This window comes from Oncorhynchus keta, chromosome 30 (genome assembly GCF_023373465.1).
Source record: "Oncorhynchus keta strain PuntledgeMale-10-30-2019 chromosome 30, Oket_V2, whole genome shotgun sequence".
Lineage (NCBI taxonomy): Eukaryota > Metazoa > Chordata > Actinopteri > Salmoniformes > Salmonidae > Oncorhynchus > Oncorhynchus keta.
The window spans coordinates 61129141-61149786 of NC_068450.1; the positions used below are offsets into that span (position 1 = coordinate 61129141).

At 42.6% G+C, this 20646-nt stretch overlaps 1 protein-coding gene across 1 annotated transcript in view; it reads left to right on the forward strand.

Annotated features, from left to right (window-relative positions):
* LOC127914047 (ephrin-A2-like) overlaps positions 1-20646 on the forward strand; it is a 49263-nt gene that overhangs the window by 23868 nt on the left and 4749 nt on the right. Inside the window, exons 2-3 of the mRNA XM_052488966.1 lie at positions 14911-15203; positions 16057-16122. Coding sequence (XP_052344926.1) covers positions 14911-15203; positions 16057-16122 — 359 coding nt within the window. The remainder of the gene's footprint in view (positions 1-14910; positions 15204-16056; positions 16123-20646) is intronic.

Consider the following 20646-nt stretch of genomic DNA (forward strand, 5'->3'; position numbering starts at 1 on the left):
CTCTTTCATCTCGCCATTAGGCCCACAGGCTAAGGAGGTGTGTCTTTGTGTGTGTGTGTGTGTGTGTGTGTGTGTGTGGGTGTGTGTATGTGTGTGTGTTTAAAGGAAGTGAAACAGCAGAGCTAGCAGTAGTTAATTAATACACATCAAAAGGACCATTAAATATGAAACAGCTACAGAGCACAGCCAACAGCAGCAACAGTTTGGCTGACCTGAATAATTCACACCCTGTGTGTGTGTGTGTGTGTGTGTGTGTGTGTGTGTGTGTGTGTGTGTGTGTGTGTGTGTGTGTGTGTGTGTGTGTGTGTGTGTGTGTGTGTGTGTGTGTGTGTGTGTGTGTGTGAATTATTCAGAATATAGCTTACCCTTCTGCCCAACACTCTACTTTGTTAACAAGAAAAATATTTATTTATATGCTTTTAGTCTCTTTACCTTTATATATCTATTTATAATTAGTGCTGTCTATCAATCATGTTACTACAGTTGAAGTCGGAAGTTACACCTGAGCCAAATACATTTAAACTCCGTTTTTCACAATTCCTGACATTTAATACTAGTAAAAATTCCCTGTTTTAGGTCCTTTAGGATCACCACTTTATTTTAAGAGTGTGAAATATCAGAATAATAGTAGAGAGAATGATTTATTTCAGCTTTTATTTCTTTCATCACATTCCCAGTGGGCCAGAAGTTTACATACACTCAATTAGTATTTGGTAGCATTAACTTTAAATTGTTTAACTTGGGTCAAACGTTTCAGGTAGCTTTCCACAAGCTTCCCACAATAAGTTGGGTGAATTTTGGCCCATCCCTCCTTCATGCATTTGTAAATTGCTCCCAAGGATGAACCAGACTTGTGGAGGTCTACAATTTTTTTTCTGAGACCTTGGCTGATTCCTTTTGATTTTCCCATGATGTCAAGCAAAGAGGCACTGAGTTTGAAGGTAGGCCTTGAAATACATTCACAGGTATACCTCCAATTGACTCAAATGATGTCAAATAGCCTATCAGAAGCTTCTAAAGACATGACATAATTTTCTGGAATTTTCCAAGCTGTTTAAAGGCACAGTCAACTTAGTGTATAAAAACTCTGACCCACTGGAATTGTGATACAGTGAATTATAAGTGAAATAATCTGTCTGTAAACAATTGTTGGAAAAATGACACGTGTCATGCACAAAGTAGAGGTCCTAACCGACTTGCCAAAACTATAGTTTGTTAACATGAAATTTGTGGAGGGGTTGAAAAACGAATTTTAATGATTCCAACCTAAGTGTATGTAAACTTCTGACTTCAACTGTATCTCTATTAGTGCTGTCAATATGTCTATCAATCATGTTACTATCTCGATTAGTGCTGTCAATATGTCTATCAATCATGTTACTATCTCGATTAGTGCTCTCAATATATCTCACGTAGTGCTGTCAATATCACTATCAATCATGTTACTATCTCGATCAGTGCTGTCAATATATCTCACGTAGTGCTGTCAATATCGCTATCAATCATGTTACTATCTAAATTAGTGCTGTCAATATGTCTATCAATCATGCTACTATCTCGATTAGAGCAGTCAATATATCGCACGTAGTGCTGTCAATATCACTATCAATCATGTTACTATCTAAATGAGTGCTGTCAATAGCTCTATCAATCATGTTACTAACTCAATCAGTCCTGTTACTGTATCAGTCAGTCCTGGTTACTATCAATCATGTTACAATCTCTATTAGTGCTGTCAATATCTCTATCAATCATGTTACTTATCTAATCATCCCTATTATAGCTCTGTCGGTCCTCTTACCATCTCTGTCGGTTCTCTTACTATCTCTGTCGGTCCTCTTACTATCTCTGTCGGTCCTCTTACTATCTCTGTCGGTCCTCTTACTATCTCTGTCGGTCCTCTTACTATCTCTGTCGGTCCTCTTACTATCTCTGTCGGTCCTCTTACTATCTCTGTCGGTCCTCTTACTATCTCTGTCGGTCCTCTTACTATCTCTGTCGGTCCTCTTACCATCTCTGTCGGTCCTCTTACTATCTCTGTCGGTCCTCTTACTATCTCTGTCAGTCCTCTTACCATCTCTGTCGGTCCTCTTACCATCTCTGTCGGTCCTCTTACTATCTCTGTCGGTCCTCTTACTATCTCTGTCGGTCCTCTTACTATCTCTGTCAGTTCTCTTACTATCTCAGTCAGTCCTGTTACTATCTCATTTTTGTTACTATCAGAATCAGTCCTGTTACTATCTATCAGTCAGCCCTGTTACTATCTATCAGTCAGCCCTGTTACTATCTCAGTCAGGCCTGTTACTATCTCAGTCAGTCCTGTTACTATATCAGTCCTGTTACTATAGTCAGTCAGTCCTGTTACTATCTCAGTCCTGTTACTATATCAGTCCTGTTACTATAGTCAGTCAGTCCTGTTACTATCTCAATCAGCACTGTTAGGCTACTCTCTCTAACTCACCCCCAATATTGGGTATGTAACAGAATATACTTACGCAGGGATTCAATCCGTTCGCACATTGAAACACGCTTGGCATTTAAAGGTAATTTCCAATTGAGCAATGTGCCTGTAATACACGACTGGATTGAATCCAGCCCTTATTCAGATTACCTTTACATCTCCACCAGTGAATAGCTCGCAATGTCAAGAACATAAATGGTAGTAAATCAACAAAATAAAAATATGATTATTTGAAACCCAATGAGGCTAGAGAGTTGCATTTTTTTTGACCGGCCAGCTATGTGTGTAGATCTTCCCATTTTACTATTGGTTTTCATTCTCAGGGTTGAAAACGGAAAGAGTGGAACAGAGCTGCTACACTATGGGTGTCGCTTGATGTGTGTGTTTCCCCCTTAGCGGATGCCTATTTCTAGATCGGTGGGGGGCAAGGTTTGGCCACTGGAGGAGAAAAGCTGTGTTTCTGTTTTAGAGAAGAAATCCTCACAACCTAAACACTTCACACAGTGTTTTAACCATGTTGTTGTGTTGCGGTCTAGGTTCCACCATGACTACAGGGTTGCGGTCAATATAAATGACTACCTCAACACACAATGAAGCACATACACAATGAAGAACATACATTAGAACTACACAATGAAGAACACACACAATGAAGCACATACACAATGAAGCAATATACACAATGAAGTATGAAGCACATACACAAAGAAGAACATACACAATGAAGAACACACACAATGAAGAACACACACAATGAAGAACACACACAATGAAGCACATACACAATGAAGAACATACACCATGAAGAACACACACAATGAAGAACACACACAATGAAGCACATGCACAATGAAGCACACACACAATGAAGCACATACACAATGAAGCACATACACAATGAAGCACATACACAATGAAGCACATACACAATGAAGAACATACACCATGAAGAACACACACAATGAAGAACACACACAATGAAGAACACAACAATGAAGAACACACACAATGAGCACATACAATCAAGAACAACAATGAAGAACATACACAATGAAGAACACACACAATGAAGAACACACACAATGAAGCACATACACAATGAAGCACACACACAATGAAGCACATACACAATGAAGCACACACACAATGAAGCACACACACAATGAAGCACATACACAATGAAGCACACACACAATGAAGCACATACACAATGAAGAACATACACAATGAAGCACACACACAATGAAGCACACACACAATGAAGCACATACACAATGAAGCACACACAATGAAGCACACACACAATGAAGCACACACACAATGAAGCACACACACAATGAAGCACATACACAATGAAGCACACACACAATGAAGCACACACACAATGAAGCACACACACAATGAAGCACATACACAATGAAGCACATACACAATGAAGCACATACACAATGAAGAACACACACAATGAAGAACATACACAATGAAGAACATACACAATGAAGCACATGCACAATGAAGCACACACACAATGAAGCACATACACAATGAAGCACACACACAATGAAGCACATACACAATGGGAAGCACACACACAATGAAGCACACACAATGAAGCACACACACAATGAAGCACACACAATGAAGCACACACACAATGAAGCACAACACAATGAAGCACATACACAATGAAGCACACACACAATGACACACACAATGAAGAACATACACAATGAAGCACACACACAATGAAGCACACACTTGAAGCACACACACAATGAAGCACACACACAATGAAGCACATACACAATGTGTTGAAGCACACACACAATGAAGCACATACACAATGAAGTTCACACACAATGAAGCACACACACACAATGGGTTGCACATACACAATGAAGCACACACACAATGAAGTCACATACACAATGAAATGAAGAACACATACACAATGAAGCACACACACAATGAAGCACATACACAATGAAGCACATACACAATGAAGCACACACAATGAAGCACATACACAATGAAGCACATACACAATGAAGCACACACAATGAAGCACAACAACACAATGAAGCACACACACAATGAAGCACACACACAATGAAGCACATACACAATGAAGCACATACACAATGAAGCACACACACAATGAAGAACACACACAATGAAGAACACACACATGAAGCACATACACAATGAAGCACATACACAATGAAGCACATACACAATGAAGCACACACACAATGAAGCACATACACAATGAAGCACATACACACACATACACAATGAAGCACACACACAATGAAGCACACACACAATGAAGCACATACACAATGAAGCACATACACACACACAATGAAGCACACACACAATGAAGCACATACACAATGAAGCACACACACAATGAAGCACACACACAATGAAGCACACACACAATGAAGCACACAAGCACATACACAATGAAGCACACACACAATGAAGCACACACACAATGAAGCACACACACAATGAAGCACACACACAATGAAGCACATACACAATGAAGCACATACACAATGAAGCACACACACAATGAAGCACACACACAATGAAGCACATACACAATGAAGCACACACACAATGAAGCACATACACAATGAAGCACATACACAATGAAGCACACACACAATGAAGCACACACACAATGAAGCACACACACAATGAAGCACACACACAATGAAGCACATACACAATGAAGCACATACACAATGAAGCACATACACAATGAAGCACATACACAATGAAGCACACACACAATGAAGCACATACACAATGAAGCACACACACAATGAAGCACATACACAATGAAGCACATACACAATGAAGCACACACACAATGAAGCACACACACAATGAAGCACACACACAATGAAGCACACACACAATGAAGCACACACACAATGAAGCACACCCACACAGGTCTTTCTATAAACTAGGGTACCAGTGAGGATTTCTTATACTGGACAACTTGTTAACAAGTCATTGATAATAATCAGCCATTTTTTTTCATGTCATTACATTAAGATACAGTATAAGGGGGGATCATACACTACAAGGCCAAGAGCTTGCAAAGCTGTCATCAAGGCAAAGGTTGACTACTTTAAAGAATCTCAAATGTAAAATATATTTTGGTTCGTTTAACACCTTTTGGGGATACTACATGATTCCATGTGTGTTGTTTCATAGTTTTGATGTCTTCACTATTATTCTACAATGTAGAAAAGAGTCCAAATAAAATAAAACCCCTTTTATTTGAGTAGGTGTCCAATGAGTAGGTGTCCAAACCTGTCCAAACCTTTGACTGGTACTGTATGTCCAGAATATTTTGAGTAGCTGTGTGCAATTGTGTAAAATAGACTATTGCACAACACCCAACCACTCTTCCTATTAATGATTCTGGATATAATGACAACAAATGACATAGCCTAGTGGGCTTATTCACAACATGATCTGGTAATGAAATAACATGACAAATCCATTTTATTTTCCATGTTACACCTGCCATTTTAAACAACAAAGGGCTTGAAGTAGCCCACTTGAACATGAATTTGGAGCTCAGGAATTCAAGTACTAGAATATGCCTACCTTGTGTTGAAAACCTGACATTTCCTTAATTTGGTGCTTGAAGATTCCTTCTAATTATTGTTCCCAATTTATAAGTTCTCCTGCTCCCATATAATTATCTGTGATTTTATTTTTTAGCAGGTTTTTGTTGCCACTTTCGTTTGTTTCCTGACGCAACTATATTGCCATAAAATCACTTGCGGTTGTTATGAGGACGACAACATCTAATGAAAAATCGCCATGTATGCATCCAATCTATTTAGTCAGGCAATGTCCACATTACTCTCACATCTTTTAAAACGTAATAATAATAATTACAATATCAAGGCCTAAAAAAAACATTTTTCTTAAAGTGGTAATGAATGACCTACTTTTTCTTTTGCACTTTTTGCATTCCAGTTGGGTGGATGGGGGTTCTATATCAGGCCCTACATGTACAATTATATAAATGATACAATTATTTAACATGGTTGAGATCCTTGAAAAGGACAATAGTGCTTGAAAGCGTCCCTGAACGTCATTGAATTAGTCTTGCCTGTATGAACCCTACAGGATGTATAGTCCTAGTCCTGTGTTGTCGTATAGGTGGAGTAATGGGCTACTTAAAGGATGTATAGTCCTAGTCCTGTGTTGTTGTATAGGTGGAGTACTGGGCTACTTACAGGATGTATAGTCCTAGTCCTGTGTTGTCGTATAGGTGGAGTAATGGGCTACTTACAGGATGTATAGTCCTAGTCCTGTGTTGTCGTATAGGTGGAGTAATGGGCTACTTACAGGATGTATAGTCCTAGTCCTGTGTTGTTGTATAGGTGGTGTACTGGGCTACTTACAGGATGTATAGTCCTGTGTTGTTGTATAGGTGGAGTAATGGGCTACTTACAGGATGTATAGTCCTAGTCATGTGTTGTTGTATAGGTGGAGTAATGGGCTACTTACAGGATGTATAGTCCTAGTCCTGTGTTGTTGTATAGGTGGAGTACTGGGCTACTTACAGGATGTATAGTCCTAGTTCTGTGTTGTTGTATAGGTGGAGTAATGGGCTACTTAAAGGATGTATAGTCCTAGTCCTGTGTTGTTGTATAGGTGGAGTAATGGGCTACTTACAGGATGTATAGTCCTGTGTTGTTGTATAGGTGGAGTAATGGGCTACTTAAAGGATGTATAGTCCTAGTCCTGTGTTGTTGTATAGGTGGAGTAATGGGCTACTTACAGGATGTATAGTCCTAGTCCTGTGTTGTTGTATAGGTGGAGTAATGGGCTACTTAAAGGATGTATAGTCCTAGTCCTGTGTTGTTGTATAGGTGGAGTAATGGGCTACTTAAAGGATGTATAGTCCTAGTCCTGTGTTGTTGTATAGGTGGAGTAATGGGCTACTTACAGGATGTATAGTCCTGTGTTGTTGTATAGGTGGAGTAATGGGCTACTTACAGGATGTATAGTCCTAGTCCTGTGTTGTTGTATAGGTGGAGTACTGGGCTACTTACAGGATGTATAGTCCTAGTTCTGTGTTGTTGTATAGGTGGAGTAAAGGGCTACTTAAAGGATGTATAGTCCTAGTCCTGTGTTGTTGTATAGGTGGAGTAATGGGCTACTTACAGGATGTATAGTCCTAGTCCTGTGTTGTTGTATAGGTGGAGTACTGGGCTACTTACAGGATGTATAGTCCTGTGTTGTTGTATAGGTGGAGTAATGGGCTACTTAAAGGATGTATAGTCCTAGTCCTGTGTTGTTGTATAGGTGGAGTAATGGGCTACTTAAAGGATGTATAGTCCTAGTCCTGTGTTGTTGTATAGGTGGAGTAATGGGCTACTTGAAGGATGTATAGTCCTAGTCCTGTGTTGTTGTATCAGTGGAGTAATGGGCTACTTACAGGATGTATAGTCCTAGTCCTGTGTTGTCCCTAGTGTATAGGTGAATAGGTGGAGTAATGGGCTACTTACAGGATGTATAGTCCTAGTCCTGTGTTGTTGTATAGGTGGAGTAATGGGCTACTTACAGGATGTCCTGTGTTGTTGTATAGGTGGAGTAATGGGCTACTTACAGGATGTATAGTCCCTGTGTTGTTGTATAGGTGGAGTAATGGGCTACTTACAGGATGTATAGTCCTAGTCCTGTGTTGTTGTATAGGTGTATGGTCCTAGTCCTGTGTTGTTGTATAGGTGGAGTAGGATGTGTCCTGTGTTGTTGTATAGGTGGGTAATGGGCTACTTACAGGATGTATAGTCCTAGTCCTGTGTTGTTGTATAGGTGGATTAATGGGCTACTTACAGGATGTATAGTCCTAGTCCTGTGTTGTTGTATAGGTGGATTAATGGGCGACTTACAGGATGTATAGTCCTAGTCCTGTGTTGTTGTATAGGTGGATTAATGGGCGACTTACAGGATGTATAGTCCTAGTCCTGTGTTGTTGTATAGGTGGAGTAATGGGCTACTTACAGGATGTATAGTCCTGTGTTGTTGTATAGGTGGAGTAAAGGGCTACTTAAAGGATGTATAGTCCTAGTCCTGTGTTGTTGTATAGGTGGAGTAATGGGCTACTTACAGGATGTATAGTCCTGTGTTGTTGTATAGGTGGAGTAATGGGCTACTTACAGGATGTATAGTCCTAGTTCTGTGTTGTTGTATAGGTGGAGTAATGGGCTACTTAAAGGATGTATAGTCCTAGTCCTGTGTTGTTGTATAGGTGGAGTAATGGGCTACTTACAGGATGTATAGTCCTGTGTTGTTGTATAGGTGGAGTAATGGGCTACTTAAAGGATGTATAGTCCTAGTCCTGTGTTGTTGTATAGGTGGAGTAATGGGCTACTTACAGGATGTATAGTCCTAGTCCTGTGTTGTTGTATAGGTGGAGTAATGGGCTACTTAAAGGATGTATAGTCCTAGTCCTGTGTTGTTGTATAGGTGGAGTAATGGGCTACTTACAGGATGTATAGTCCTGTGTTGTTGTATAGGTGGAGTAATGGGCTACTTACAGGATGTAGGATGTATAGTCCTGTGTTTGTTGTATAGGTGGAGTAATGGGCTACTTACAGGATGTATAGTCCTAGTCCTGTGTTGTTGTATAGGTGGAGTACTGGGCTACTTACAGGATGTATAGTCCTAGTCCTGTGTTGTTGTATAGGTGGAGTAATGGGCTACTTAAAGGATGTATAGTCCTAGTCCTGTGTTGTTGTATAGGTGGAGTAATGGGCTACTTACAGGATGTATAGTCCTAGTCCTGTGTTGTTGTATAGGTGGAGTACTGGGCTACTTACAGGATGTATAGTCCTGTGTTGTTGTATAGGTGGAGTAATGGGCTACTTAAAGGATGTATAGTCCTAGTCCTGTGTTGTTGTATAGGTGGAGTAATGGGCTACTTAAAGGATGTATAGTCCTAGTCCTGTGTTGTTGTATAGGTGGAGTAATGGGCTACTTACAGGATGTATAGTCCTAGTCCTGTGTTGTTGTATAGGTGGAGTAATGGGCTACTTACAGGATGTATAGTCCTAGTCCTGTGTTGTTGTATAGGTGGAGTAATGGGCTACTTACAGGATGTTGTTGTCCTGTGTTGTTGTAGGTGGAGTAATGGGCTACTTACAGGTATGTCCTAGTCCTGTGTTGTTGTATAGGTGGAGTAATGGGCTACTTACAGGATGTATAGTCCTGTCCTGTGTTGTTGTATAGGTGGAGTAATGGGCTACTTACAGGATGTATAGTCCTAGTCCTGTGTTGTTGTATAGGTGGAGTAATGGGCTACTTACAGGATGTATAGTCCTAGTCCTGTGTTGTTGTATAGGTGGAGTAATGGGCTACTTAAAGGATGTATAGTCCTAGTCCTGTGTTGTTGTATAGGTGGAGTAATGGGCTACTTACAGGATGTATAGTCCTAGTCCTGTGTTGTTGTATAGGTGGAGTAATGGGCTACTTAAAGGATGTATAGTCCTAGTCCTGTGTTGTTGTATAGGTGGAGTAATGGGCTACTTACAGGATGTATAGTCCTAGTCCTGTGTTGTTGTATAGGTGGAGTAATGGGCTACTTACAGGATGTATAGTCCTGTGTTGTTGTATAGGTGGAGTAATGGGCTACTTAAAGGATGTATAGTCCTAGTCCTGTGTTGTTGTATAGGTGGAGTAATGGGCTACTTACAGGATGTATAGTCCTGTGTTGTTGTATAGGTGGAGTAATGGGCTACTTACAGGATGTATAGTCCTAGTTCTGTGTTGTTGTATAGGTGGAGTAATGGGCTACTTAAAGGATGTATAGTCCTAGTCCTGTGTTGTTGTATAGGTGGAGTAATGGGCTACTTACAGGATGTATAGTCCTGTGTTGTTGTATAGGTGGAGTAATGGGCTACTTACAGGATGTATAGTCCTAGTCCTGTGTTGTTGTATAGGTGGAGTAATGGGCTACTTACAGGATGTATAGTCCTGTGTTGTTGTATAGGTGGAGTAATGGGCTACTTAAAGGATGTATAGTCCTAGTCCTGTGTTGTTGTATAGGTGGAGTAATGGGCTACTTACAGGATGTATAGTCCTAGTCCTGTGTTGTTGTATAGGTGGAGTAATGGGCTACTTACAGGATGTATAGTCCTGTGTTGTTGTATAGGTGGAGTAATGGGCTACTTACAGGATGTATAGTCCTGTGTTGTTGTATAGGTGGAGTAATGGGCTACTTACAGGATGTATAGTCCTAGTCCTGTGTTGTTGTATAGGTGGAGTACTGGGCTACTTACAGGATGTATAGTCCTGTGTTGTTGTATAGGTGGAGTAATGGGCTACTTAAAGGATGTATAGTCCTAGTCCTGTGTTGTTGTATAGGTGGAGTAATGGGCTACTTACAGGATGTATAGTCCTAGTCCTGTGTTGTTGTATAGGTGGAGTAATGGGCTACTTAAATGATGTATAGTCCTAGTCCTGTGTTGTTGTATAGGTGGAGTAATGGGCTACTTAAAGGATGTATAGTCCTAGTCCTGTGTTGTTGTATAGGTGGAGTAATGGGCTACTTACAGGATGTATAGTCCTAGTCCTGTGTTGTTGTATAGGTGGAGTAATGGGCTACTTACAGGATGTATAGTCCTAGTCCTGTGTTGTTGTATAGGTGGAGTAATGGGCTACTTACAGGATGTATAGTCCTGTGTTGTTGTATAGGTGGAGTAATGGGCTACTTACAGGATGTATAGTCCTAGTCCTGTGTTGTTGTATAGGTGGAGTAATGGGCTACTTACAGGATGTATAGTCCTAGTCCTGTGTTGTTGTATAGGTGGAGTAATGGGCTACTTAAGGATGTATAGATCCTATAGTCCTGTGTTGTTGTATAGGTGGAGTAATGGGCTACTTACAGGATGTATAGTCCTAGTCCTGTGTTGTTGTATAGGTGGAGTAATGGGCTACTTAAAGGATGTATAGTCCTAGTCCTGTGTTGTTGTATAGGTGGAGTAATGGGCTACTTACAGGATGTATAGTCCTAGTCCTGTGTTGTTGTATAGGTGGAGTAATGGGCTACTTACAGGATGTATAGTCCTGTGTTGTTGTATAGGTGGAGTAATGGGCTACTTACAGGATGTATAGTCCTAGTCCTGTGTTGTTGTATAGGTGGAGTAATGGGCTACTTACAGGATGTATAGTCCTAGTCCTGTGTTGTTGTATAGGTGGAGTAATGGGCTACTTACAGGATGTATAGTCCTGTGTTGTTGTATAGGTGGAGTAATGGGCTACTTAAAGGATGTATAGTCCTAGTCCTGTGTTGTTGTATAGGTGGAGTAATGGGCTACTTAAAGGATGTATAGTCCTAGTCCTGTGTTGTTGTATAGGTGGAGTACTGGGCTACTTACAGGATGTATAGTCCTGTGTTGTTGTATAGGTGGAGTAATGGGCTACTTAAAGGATGTATAGTCCTAGTCCTGTGTTGTTGTATAGGTGTAGTAATGGGCTACTTACAGGATGTATAGTCCTAGTCCTGTGTTGTTGTATAGGTGGAGTAATGGGCTACTTACAGGATGTATAGTCCTGTGTTGCTGTATAGGTGGAGTAATGGGCTACTTACAGGATGTACAGTCCTAGTCCTGTGTTGTTGTATAGGTGGAGTAATGGGCTACTTACAGGATGTATAGTCCTAGTCCTGTGTTGTTGTATAGGTGGAGTAATGGGCTACTTACAGGATGTATAGTCCTGTGTTGTTGTATAGGTGGAGTAATGGGCTACTTAAAGGATGTATAGTCCTAGTCCTGTGTTGTTGTATAGGTGGAGTAATGGGCTACTTAAAGGATGTATAGTCCTAGTCCTGTGTTGTTGTATAGGTGGAGTAATGGGCTACTTACAGGATGTATAGTCCTAGTCCTGTGTTGTTGTATAGGTGGAGTAATGGGCTACTTACAGGATGTATAGTCCTAGTCCTGTGTTGTTGTATAGGTGGAGTAATGGGCTACTTACAGGATGTATAGTCCTAGTCCTGTGTTGTTGTATAGGTGGAGTAATGGGCTACTTAAAGGATGTATAGTCCTGTGTTGTTGTATAGGTGGAGTAATGGGCTACTTACAGGATGTATAGTCCTAGTCCTGTGTTGTTGTATAGGTGGAGTAATGGGCTACTTACAGGATGTATAGTCCTGTGTTGTTGTATAGGTGGAGTAATGGGCTACTTACAGGATGTATAGTCCTAGTCCTGTGTTGTTGTATAGGTGGAGTAATGGGCTACTTAAAGGATGTATAGTCCTAGTCCTGTGTTGTTGTATAGGTGGAGTAATGGGCTACTTACAGGATGTATAGTCCTGTGTTGTTGTATAGGTGGAGTAATGGGCTACTTACAGGATGTATAGTCCTAGTCCTGTGTTGTTGTATAGGTGGAGTAATGGGCTACTTACAGGATGTATAGTCCTAGTCCTGTGTTGTTGTATAGGTGGAGTAATGGGCTACTTACAGGATGTATAGTCCTGTGTTGTTGTATAGGTGGAGTAATGGGCTACTTAAAGGATGTATAGTCCTAGTCCTGTGTTGTTGTATAGGTGGAGTAATGGGCTACTTACAGGATGTATAGTCCTGTGTTGTTGTATAGGTGGAGTAATGGGCTACTTAAAGGATGTATAGTCCTAGTCCTGTGTTGTTGTATAGGTGGAGTAATGGGCTACTTACAGGATGTATAGTCCTGTGTTGTTGTATAGGTGGAGTAATGGGCTACTTAAAGGATGTATAGTCCTGTGTTGTTGTATAGGTGGAGTAATGGGCTACTTACAGGATGTATAGTCCTAGTCCTGTGTTGTTGTATAGGTGGAGTAATGGGCTACTTAAAGGATGTATAGTCCTAGTCCTGTGTTGTTGTATAGGTGGAGTAATGGGCTACCTACAGGATGTATAGTCCTAGTCCTGTGTTGTTGTATAGGTGGAGTAATGGGCTACTTACAGGATGTATAGTCCTGTGTTGTTGTATAGGTGGAGTAATGGGCTACTTACAGGATGTATAGTCCTAGTCCTGTGTTGTTGTATAGGTGGAGTAATGGGCTACTTACAGGATGTATAGTCCTAGTCCTGTGTTGTTGTATAGGTGGAGTAATGGGCTACTTACAGGATGTATAGTCCTGTGTTGTTGTATAGGTGGAGTAATGGGCTACTTACAGGATGTATAGTCCTAGTCCTGTGTTGTTGTATAGGTGGAGTAATGGGCTACTTAAAGGATGTATAGTCCTAGTCCTGTGTTGTTGTATAGGTGGAGTAATGGGCTACTTACAGGATGTATAGTCCTGTGTTGTTGTATAGGTGGAGTAATGGGCTACTTACAGGATGTATAGTCCTAGTCCTGTGTTGTTGTATAGGTGGAGTAATGGGCTACTTACAGGATGTATAGTCCTGTGTTGTTGTATAGGTGGAGTACTGGGCTACTTACAGGATGTATAGTCCTGTGTTGTTGTATAGGTGGATTAATGGGCTACTTAAAGGATGTATAGTCCTAGTCCTGTGTTGTTGTATAGGTGGAGTAATGGGCTACTTACAGGATGTATAGTCCTGTGTTGTTGTATAGGTGGAGTAATGGGCTACTTAAAGGATGTATAGTCCTAGTCCTGTGTTGTTGTATAGGTGGAGTAATGGGCTACTTAAAGGATGTATAGTCCTAGTCCTGTGTTGTTGTATAGGTGGAGTACTGGGCTACTTACAGGATGTATAGTCCTGTGTTGTTGTATAGGTGGATTAATGGGCTACTTAAAGGATGTATAGTCCTAGTCCTGTGTTGTTGTATAGGTGGAGTAATGGGCTACTTAAAGGATGTATAGTCCTAGTCCTGTGTTGTTGTATAGGTGGAGTAATGGGCTACTTTGCATCTATTCCCTTTTATTCCTCGAGGTACACATCTGGAACAGCATGAAAATCCCTTTATCTTGTTTCAAACCATTTAGAAATGTTTTGCCCAATGTCACACTGGCCTCACTATTAAATAGAAAGAAGATAGAAAGAGTTGTGCGCATGCGTTTGTATCTTTGTGTAATGTGTATGTGTGTGTGTGTGTGTGTGTTTCCACTTGGTCACGGTGGATGAGCACTCTGATTAATGCTTACAGACAGACAACAGATGGGGGAGAGAGGTGAGATATGAGGGGAGAGAGGATATAGATGGTTGAGGACAGGGAGTTGGAGAGAGATATGAGGAATGGGAGAGAGAGATGAGGAATGGGAGAGAGGGAGAAACAGAAGCAAGGAGAGAGAGAGAGAGAGAGAGAGAGAGAGAGAGAGAGAGAGAGAGAGAGAGAGAGAGAGAGAGAGAGAGAGAGAGAGAGAGAGAGAGAGAAAGCAGTGTAAATCCATCCTAACCCTGTGGTTTTGTTGAGGTTGTGTTGTGGCAGTGATTTAACTTTGTTGTTGTGTTGCGGTCTAGGTTCCACCATGACTACAGGGTTGCGGTCAATATAAATGACTACCTTGACATCTACTGTCCATTCTACACCAACGGCCCTCCGGCTCACGGTCGAATGGAACGCTATATCCTGTTCATGGTCAACCATGAGGGGTACACTTCCTGTCAACACAGGATGAGGGGATTCAAGCGCTGGGAGTGCAACCGTCCTACCGGTCCTGACGGTCCCCTGCGCTTCTCAGAAAAGTTCCAGCTGTTTACGCCTTTCTCCCTGGGCTTCGAGTTCAGACCAGGACATGAATACTACTATATCTGTGCGTAATATATCGTACCACTACAATATAACTAATATGTGAGCAATATCTTGTACTACAGTACAACTACTACTATAAATGTGAGTAATATCTTGTACTACTACAGTACTACTACTATAAATGTGAGTAATATATTGTACTACTACAGTACTACTACTATAAATGTGAGTAATATATTGTACTACTACAGTACTACCACTATAAATGTGAGAAATATCTTGTACTACTACAGTACTACCACTATAAATGTGAGTAATATCTTGTACTACTACAGTACTACCACTATAAATGTGAGTAATATCTTGTACTACTACAGTACTACCACTATAAATGTGAGTAATATCTTGTATTACTACAGTACTACCACTATAAATGTGAGAAATATGCCGTAGTACTGCAGTACAACAACAACATATTATGGGGTGAGTCGAAAAGTCCATTTAAGTCGAATTTGACATGAATGCATGACGAAGTACAATTTTTTACTTCAATGTAAGTTAGGATTTACTCCTCTTACTGCTACAGTACAACTACTAGTATATCTATTACTACTGCTATGAGGAGAGAGAGAAGAGGAGGAACGAGAGAAAGGTAGAGGGAGGGAGGGCAGAGGAAGGGTCATGGTTATTTCCTCTGAGCAGCAGATTTTTATGTTGCTCTGAGGTCAGACTTGGCTCTTCTTATCCTCTCACTGTGTGTGTGTGTGTGTGTCTCCCTTTCAACCTCATGGACACCAGATGTAGTGGGATCACCCAGGTCTAACCTGGACCCCATTCACAGTGGCATAACCAACATAGCAAACAACAAACTATCTCCATCTCATTTTCTTTCCCTCTCTCTTTCTCTCTGTCAGCATCTCCTCATCCTAACCATGTAGGGAGGCCATGTCTGAGGCTGAAGGTGTATGTCAGACCCCCAGGTAAGTCACGCTCTAACTACACACACATACATACACACAAACACACAAAGAGAAGACAGGACAGTAGAAAGACAGAAATCCTCTCCTTCAAGTTCCTAATAGAGACATGACTCATCTCCTTTAAATGTAGTTCCTAATAGAGACATGACTACTCTCCTTTAAATGTAGTTCCTAATAGAGACATGACCCTCTCCTTTAAATGTAGTTCCTAATAGAGACATGACCCCTCTCCTTTAAATGAAGTTCCTAATAGAGACATGGCTCCTCTCCTTTAAATGTAGTTCCTAAGAGACATGACTTCTCTCCTGTAAATGTAGTTCCTTATAGAGACATGACCCTCTCCTTTAAATGTAGTTCCTAATAGAGACATGACCCCTCTTCTTTAAATGTAGTTCCTAATAGAGACATGGCTCCTCTCCTTTAAATGTAGTTCCTAAGAGACATGACTCCTCTCCTGTAAATGTAGTTCCTAATAGAGACATGACTCCTCTCCTTTAAATGTAGTTCCTAATAGAGACATAACTCCTCTCCTGTAAATGTAGTTCCTAATAGAGACATGACTCCTCTCCTGTAAATGTAGTTCCTAATAGAGACATGACTCCTCTCCTTTAAATGTAGTTCCTAATAGACATAACTCCTCTCCTTTAAATGTAGTTCCTAATAGAGACATGACCCCTCTCCTTTAAATGTAGTTCCTAATAGAGACATAACTCCTCTCCTTTAAATGTAGTTCCTAATAGAGTCATGACTCCTCTCCTTTAAATGTAGTTCCTAATAGAGACATGACTCCTCACCTTTAAATGTAGTTCCGTATAGAGACATAACTCCTCTCCTTTAAATGTAGTTCCTAATAGAGACATGACTCCTCTCCTTTAAATGTAGTTGTAGAAAAGGCCCATGGAGTTGGTGGAATAATCCTTAAATTCATTGCCATTTACTCGGCTGGGCCAGGGGCGCTTTAATTAGGTCAGGTGGAAATGTCCGACAGATCTCAACTCCATAAAAGGAGGAAATTGCCATCGCCTGATCTCGCTGCTTTCTCTTCCTTAACTCCATCTGATCCAGAAGTTCTGTGCGTCCATGAATCCACCACAGACTACTCAGTAAATATGCCACTTTATGGTTAAAGGAATTCCTGCTTCAGTCTCATCCATTCCTCTGTCACCTGACACGTGACCACCTGTTCACCTTCACTGTCAGTCATCCTACCTGTCCAGCTACCCACACAGATTCCACTAATCTTTCAATGGTCCTTCGAGCAGGATGATGACTGAACCAAAGACAGGTGAAAAGGAAATGGAGGCGGAGAGAGAAGAATTGTCTCCACTGGAAGGAAGAAGGGAGGAGGAGAGAGCAGCTGAGGGAAAGGTCTTGGAACAAAGGAAATATCCAGGAGCTAAGCCTAAAGCAACAAAGGCTTCATCCTCAACCGCCAGCAGCACCAGAAGAACCAGGCAAGCACCTGGTTATCTTAAGGATTATGTGGTCGAGTTTCCGACATCAAAGGGCAAGCCCACCAGAGCTCAAAGTGTTGATGGATCAACTATACGTTTCAGCCATCAACCATCCCCTCTGAGCCAAGGACCGGAAACTGCTTTGGAGCAGGAAAGTGGTCTACATGAAGCACCTATGGAGGAGGTAACTCCCACCGCACAGGTCGACCAGCTTCCAGAGGCAGGCTCCGCTCACCCCTTAACTAATGGGAAATCGTCAAAGCACTCTAGACGGAGTGGGAGTTCGACCAGTGGATACCCCTTTGGTAGTGGCCATGGCAGCCGCCATTCACTAGCCCTCAGCGGTTCACAGACTGCTGTCCTACAAGAGAGGATGAAACTTTTAGCTTTGGAAGAATTTGAGCGTCAGATTGAGGAGGAACGACAGGCTGATGAACGATGTCACCAATTGGATGTGCAGGCCCGTAGAGCTCTACAGGAACGGGAATTCATTGTCAAGGACCTGGCACAGCAGCGACGGCACCGTCAAGCCAGAAGGGAATTGGAGGAGGCACGGATGGTCTCATCCTTCCTGGAGAGGAACGAACAGGGAGTTGACCTGACCACCCCTCCACATGGACCTGAACTGTCTGCCTTTCTTTCTCAATCTGCCCCTCTGGTACAGCATGGCACACAGTCCCCGGAGGCCCCGGGGTCAACAGCCAACACGGAGCACGGGAGACAGGCCGCTCCGCCAACGCCCTCTATGCCAGTGACACAAGTTAGCATTCCTCCATCTGGACAAAGCATCACTCCTTCGCCTTTCCGCCAATTACCAACCAAGGCAAATCGTTCCTTTCGTCCAGGGCCAGGCCAGTCCTCAAACAACAGGTCGGAGGGCTCTCGCCCAATTCCGGCTGCCACAAATGGTGGGTCTGGGACAGTAGGGGACCGTCCCAATGAGGCCACAGTGGGCTCATCAGAAGTCCCGGGTTTGTCCTTTACGCAACCAGAAGAGGGAGCCAACATTATGAAACTTCTAGTAGCCTCAGCCTATGGAATTCCCAGACCCAAACTGCCATACTTTGAAAACGGAAAGGAGAGTGAATTTGTCCTTTTGGAAATGGCATTGGAGAGTCTACTGGGTATTCACAGTCATCTGTCAGAACGCTACAAATACCAAGTACTAATGGATCATTTGCGGTTTCCCAGTGCATACAGGCTGGCCCAATCCTTTATACACTCCGCAACATCATACACTGCTGCTCTCCAGGCCCTGAAGGCGAGATATGGTGAGCCTTGTCAGCTAGTCCAGAATGAACTAAACAACATCCTGAACACGTCTCCAATTAAAATGGGAGACCATGCTGCCTTCCAAGAATTCTCCCTGGCTGTCCAATCCCTGACCTCGATGCTCCAATCCGTTGAAGGAGAAGACGGGAACGAGCTTAAATGTGGCTCCCACGTGGACAGGCTTCTTAGCAAACTTCCAGTGTACCTCAGAGACAGTTTCATTGAACATTGTTTGAATAAGGGCATCCTGAAAGAGGGCTCGTGAAGCACCTATGCTCTCAGAGACCTGGCCGCATGGTTGGAGGTGAATGCAAAGGCGAAGAGCATCGCTCACCAGGCCACAATCTCAGCCATAGCCACCGGGGGAAGGAAGGAGTTTGAACGCCAGGAGGGACAGGCAAGGCCAAATCCCACTACCATGTACTTAAATAGTGAGGACGGGGAGGAACCCGGGAAGAAGACCCCTCTCAAGAGCAAGAACACCAAATTCCAGCCTTACTGCCAATATTTCAATAGTAAGGGGCACTTCCAGGGCTCATGCCCCAGAGTAAAAAAGCTCACTCAAACTCAATTGAAGGCCTGGATCACTTCAGGCGAGCGGTGCTACAAGTGTGCCCGTAGCCATAAGGCGGAGACCTGCACATTGAGGAAACCCTGCAACCGCTGTAAAGAAATCCATCTCACCGTGTTGCATGATCTAATTGCCCAAGCAAAGAAGGAGCAGAGTATGCTCATGGTAGGAGCTGCAAAGGAGCTGTACCTCGACCAGCAGAACCGGTCTCCAAGGGTCATGTTGAAGGTGGTCAAGGTCACTCTGAAAAGTGAAGGGAGAAGCATTGATACATTCGCTGTTCTAGATGATGGGTCAGAAAGAACAATCATTCTCACGGCGGCCACCCGTCAGCTTGACCTGGAGGGGATCCCCGAGACCCTTAACCTCAGAACGGTGCGACATGATGTTATCCAAATGAAAGGCTCTGCTGTAACCTTTAGCATTTCACCTTCAGGAAACAGGGACGTGGCCTATAACATCACCAATGCCTTCACAGCAGATGGCTTGAATCTCGCAGAGCACTCCTGCCCGGTAAGTGTTCTACAGAAACAATATCCTCATCTACGAGGATTGCCTCTTCCTAACCTGGCCAGAGTAGCACCACTTATCCTGATTGGGTCAGACCACCCACATCTCGTCACCCCGACTGAGCCTATACGAGCTGGACCAGAAGGAGGACCCATTGCTGTCCATACATCCTTGGGTTGGGCTGTGCAAGGTCCATCCCATTTACTTCTCACCACCCAAGCAGTACAGTCACAGCAAGTCCTCTTCACCAGAAGCAATCCAGATGCAGACACTGACCTCCTTCAGAATGCTGAGATGCTCTGGAAGATGGACACCTTCTCCAACCGGAAGCTACAGGAGGTCACTCGCTCGAAACATGACTCCTATGCATTAGACCTCCTGGAGAAGAGCACCACCACCACTGAAATGGATGGCGTTCGCAGGTATGCAACCCCACTGCTACGGGTGCCCAACCATCCTCCTCTGGCAACCACGACACGGGCTGTACTCCCACTACTGCGTGGAACGGAGCGACGCCTGGTGAAGAATCCTGAGCTTGCAGAAGTTCATAACCGAGAGATTCATAACCTTGTGAAGGCAGGCTATGTCACTGAAGTGACAGCTCATGAAGAGGGAAACGCACTCCGTGAATCCTGGTATCTCCCTCACCATGTTATCCAGCAACATGGTGGGAAGTATATACTTGTCTTCAACTGTTCATTCCAAGCAGCTGGTCAA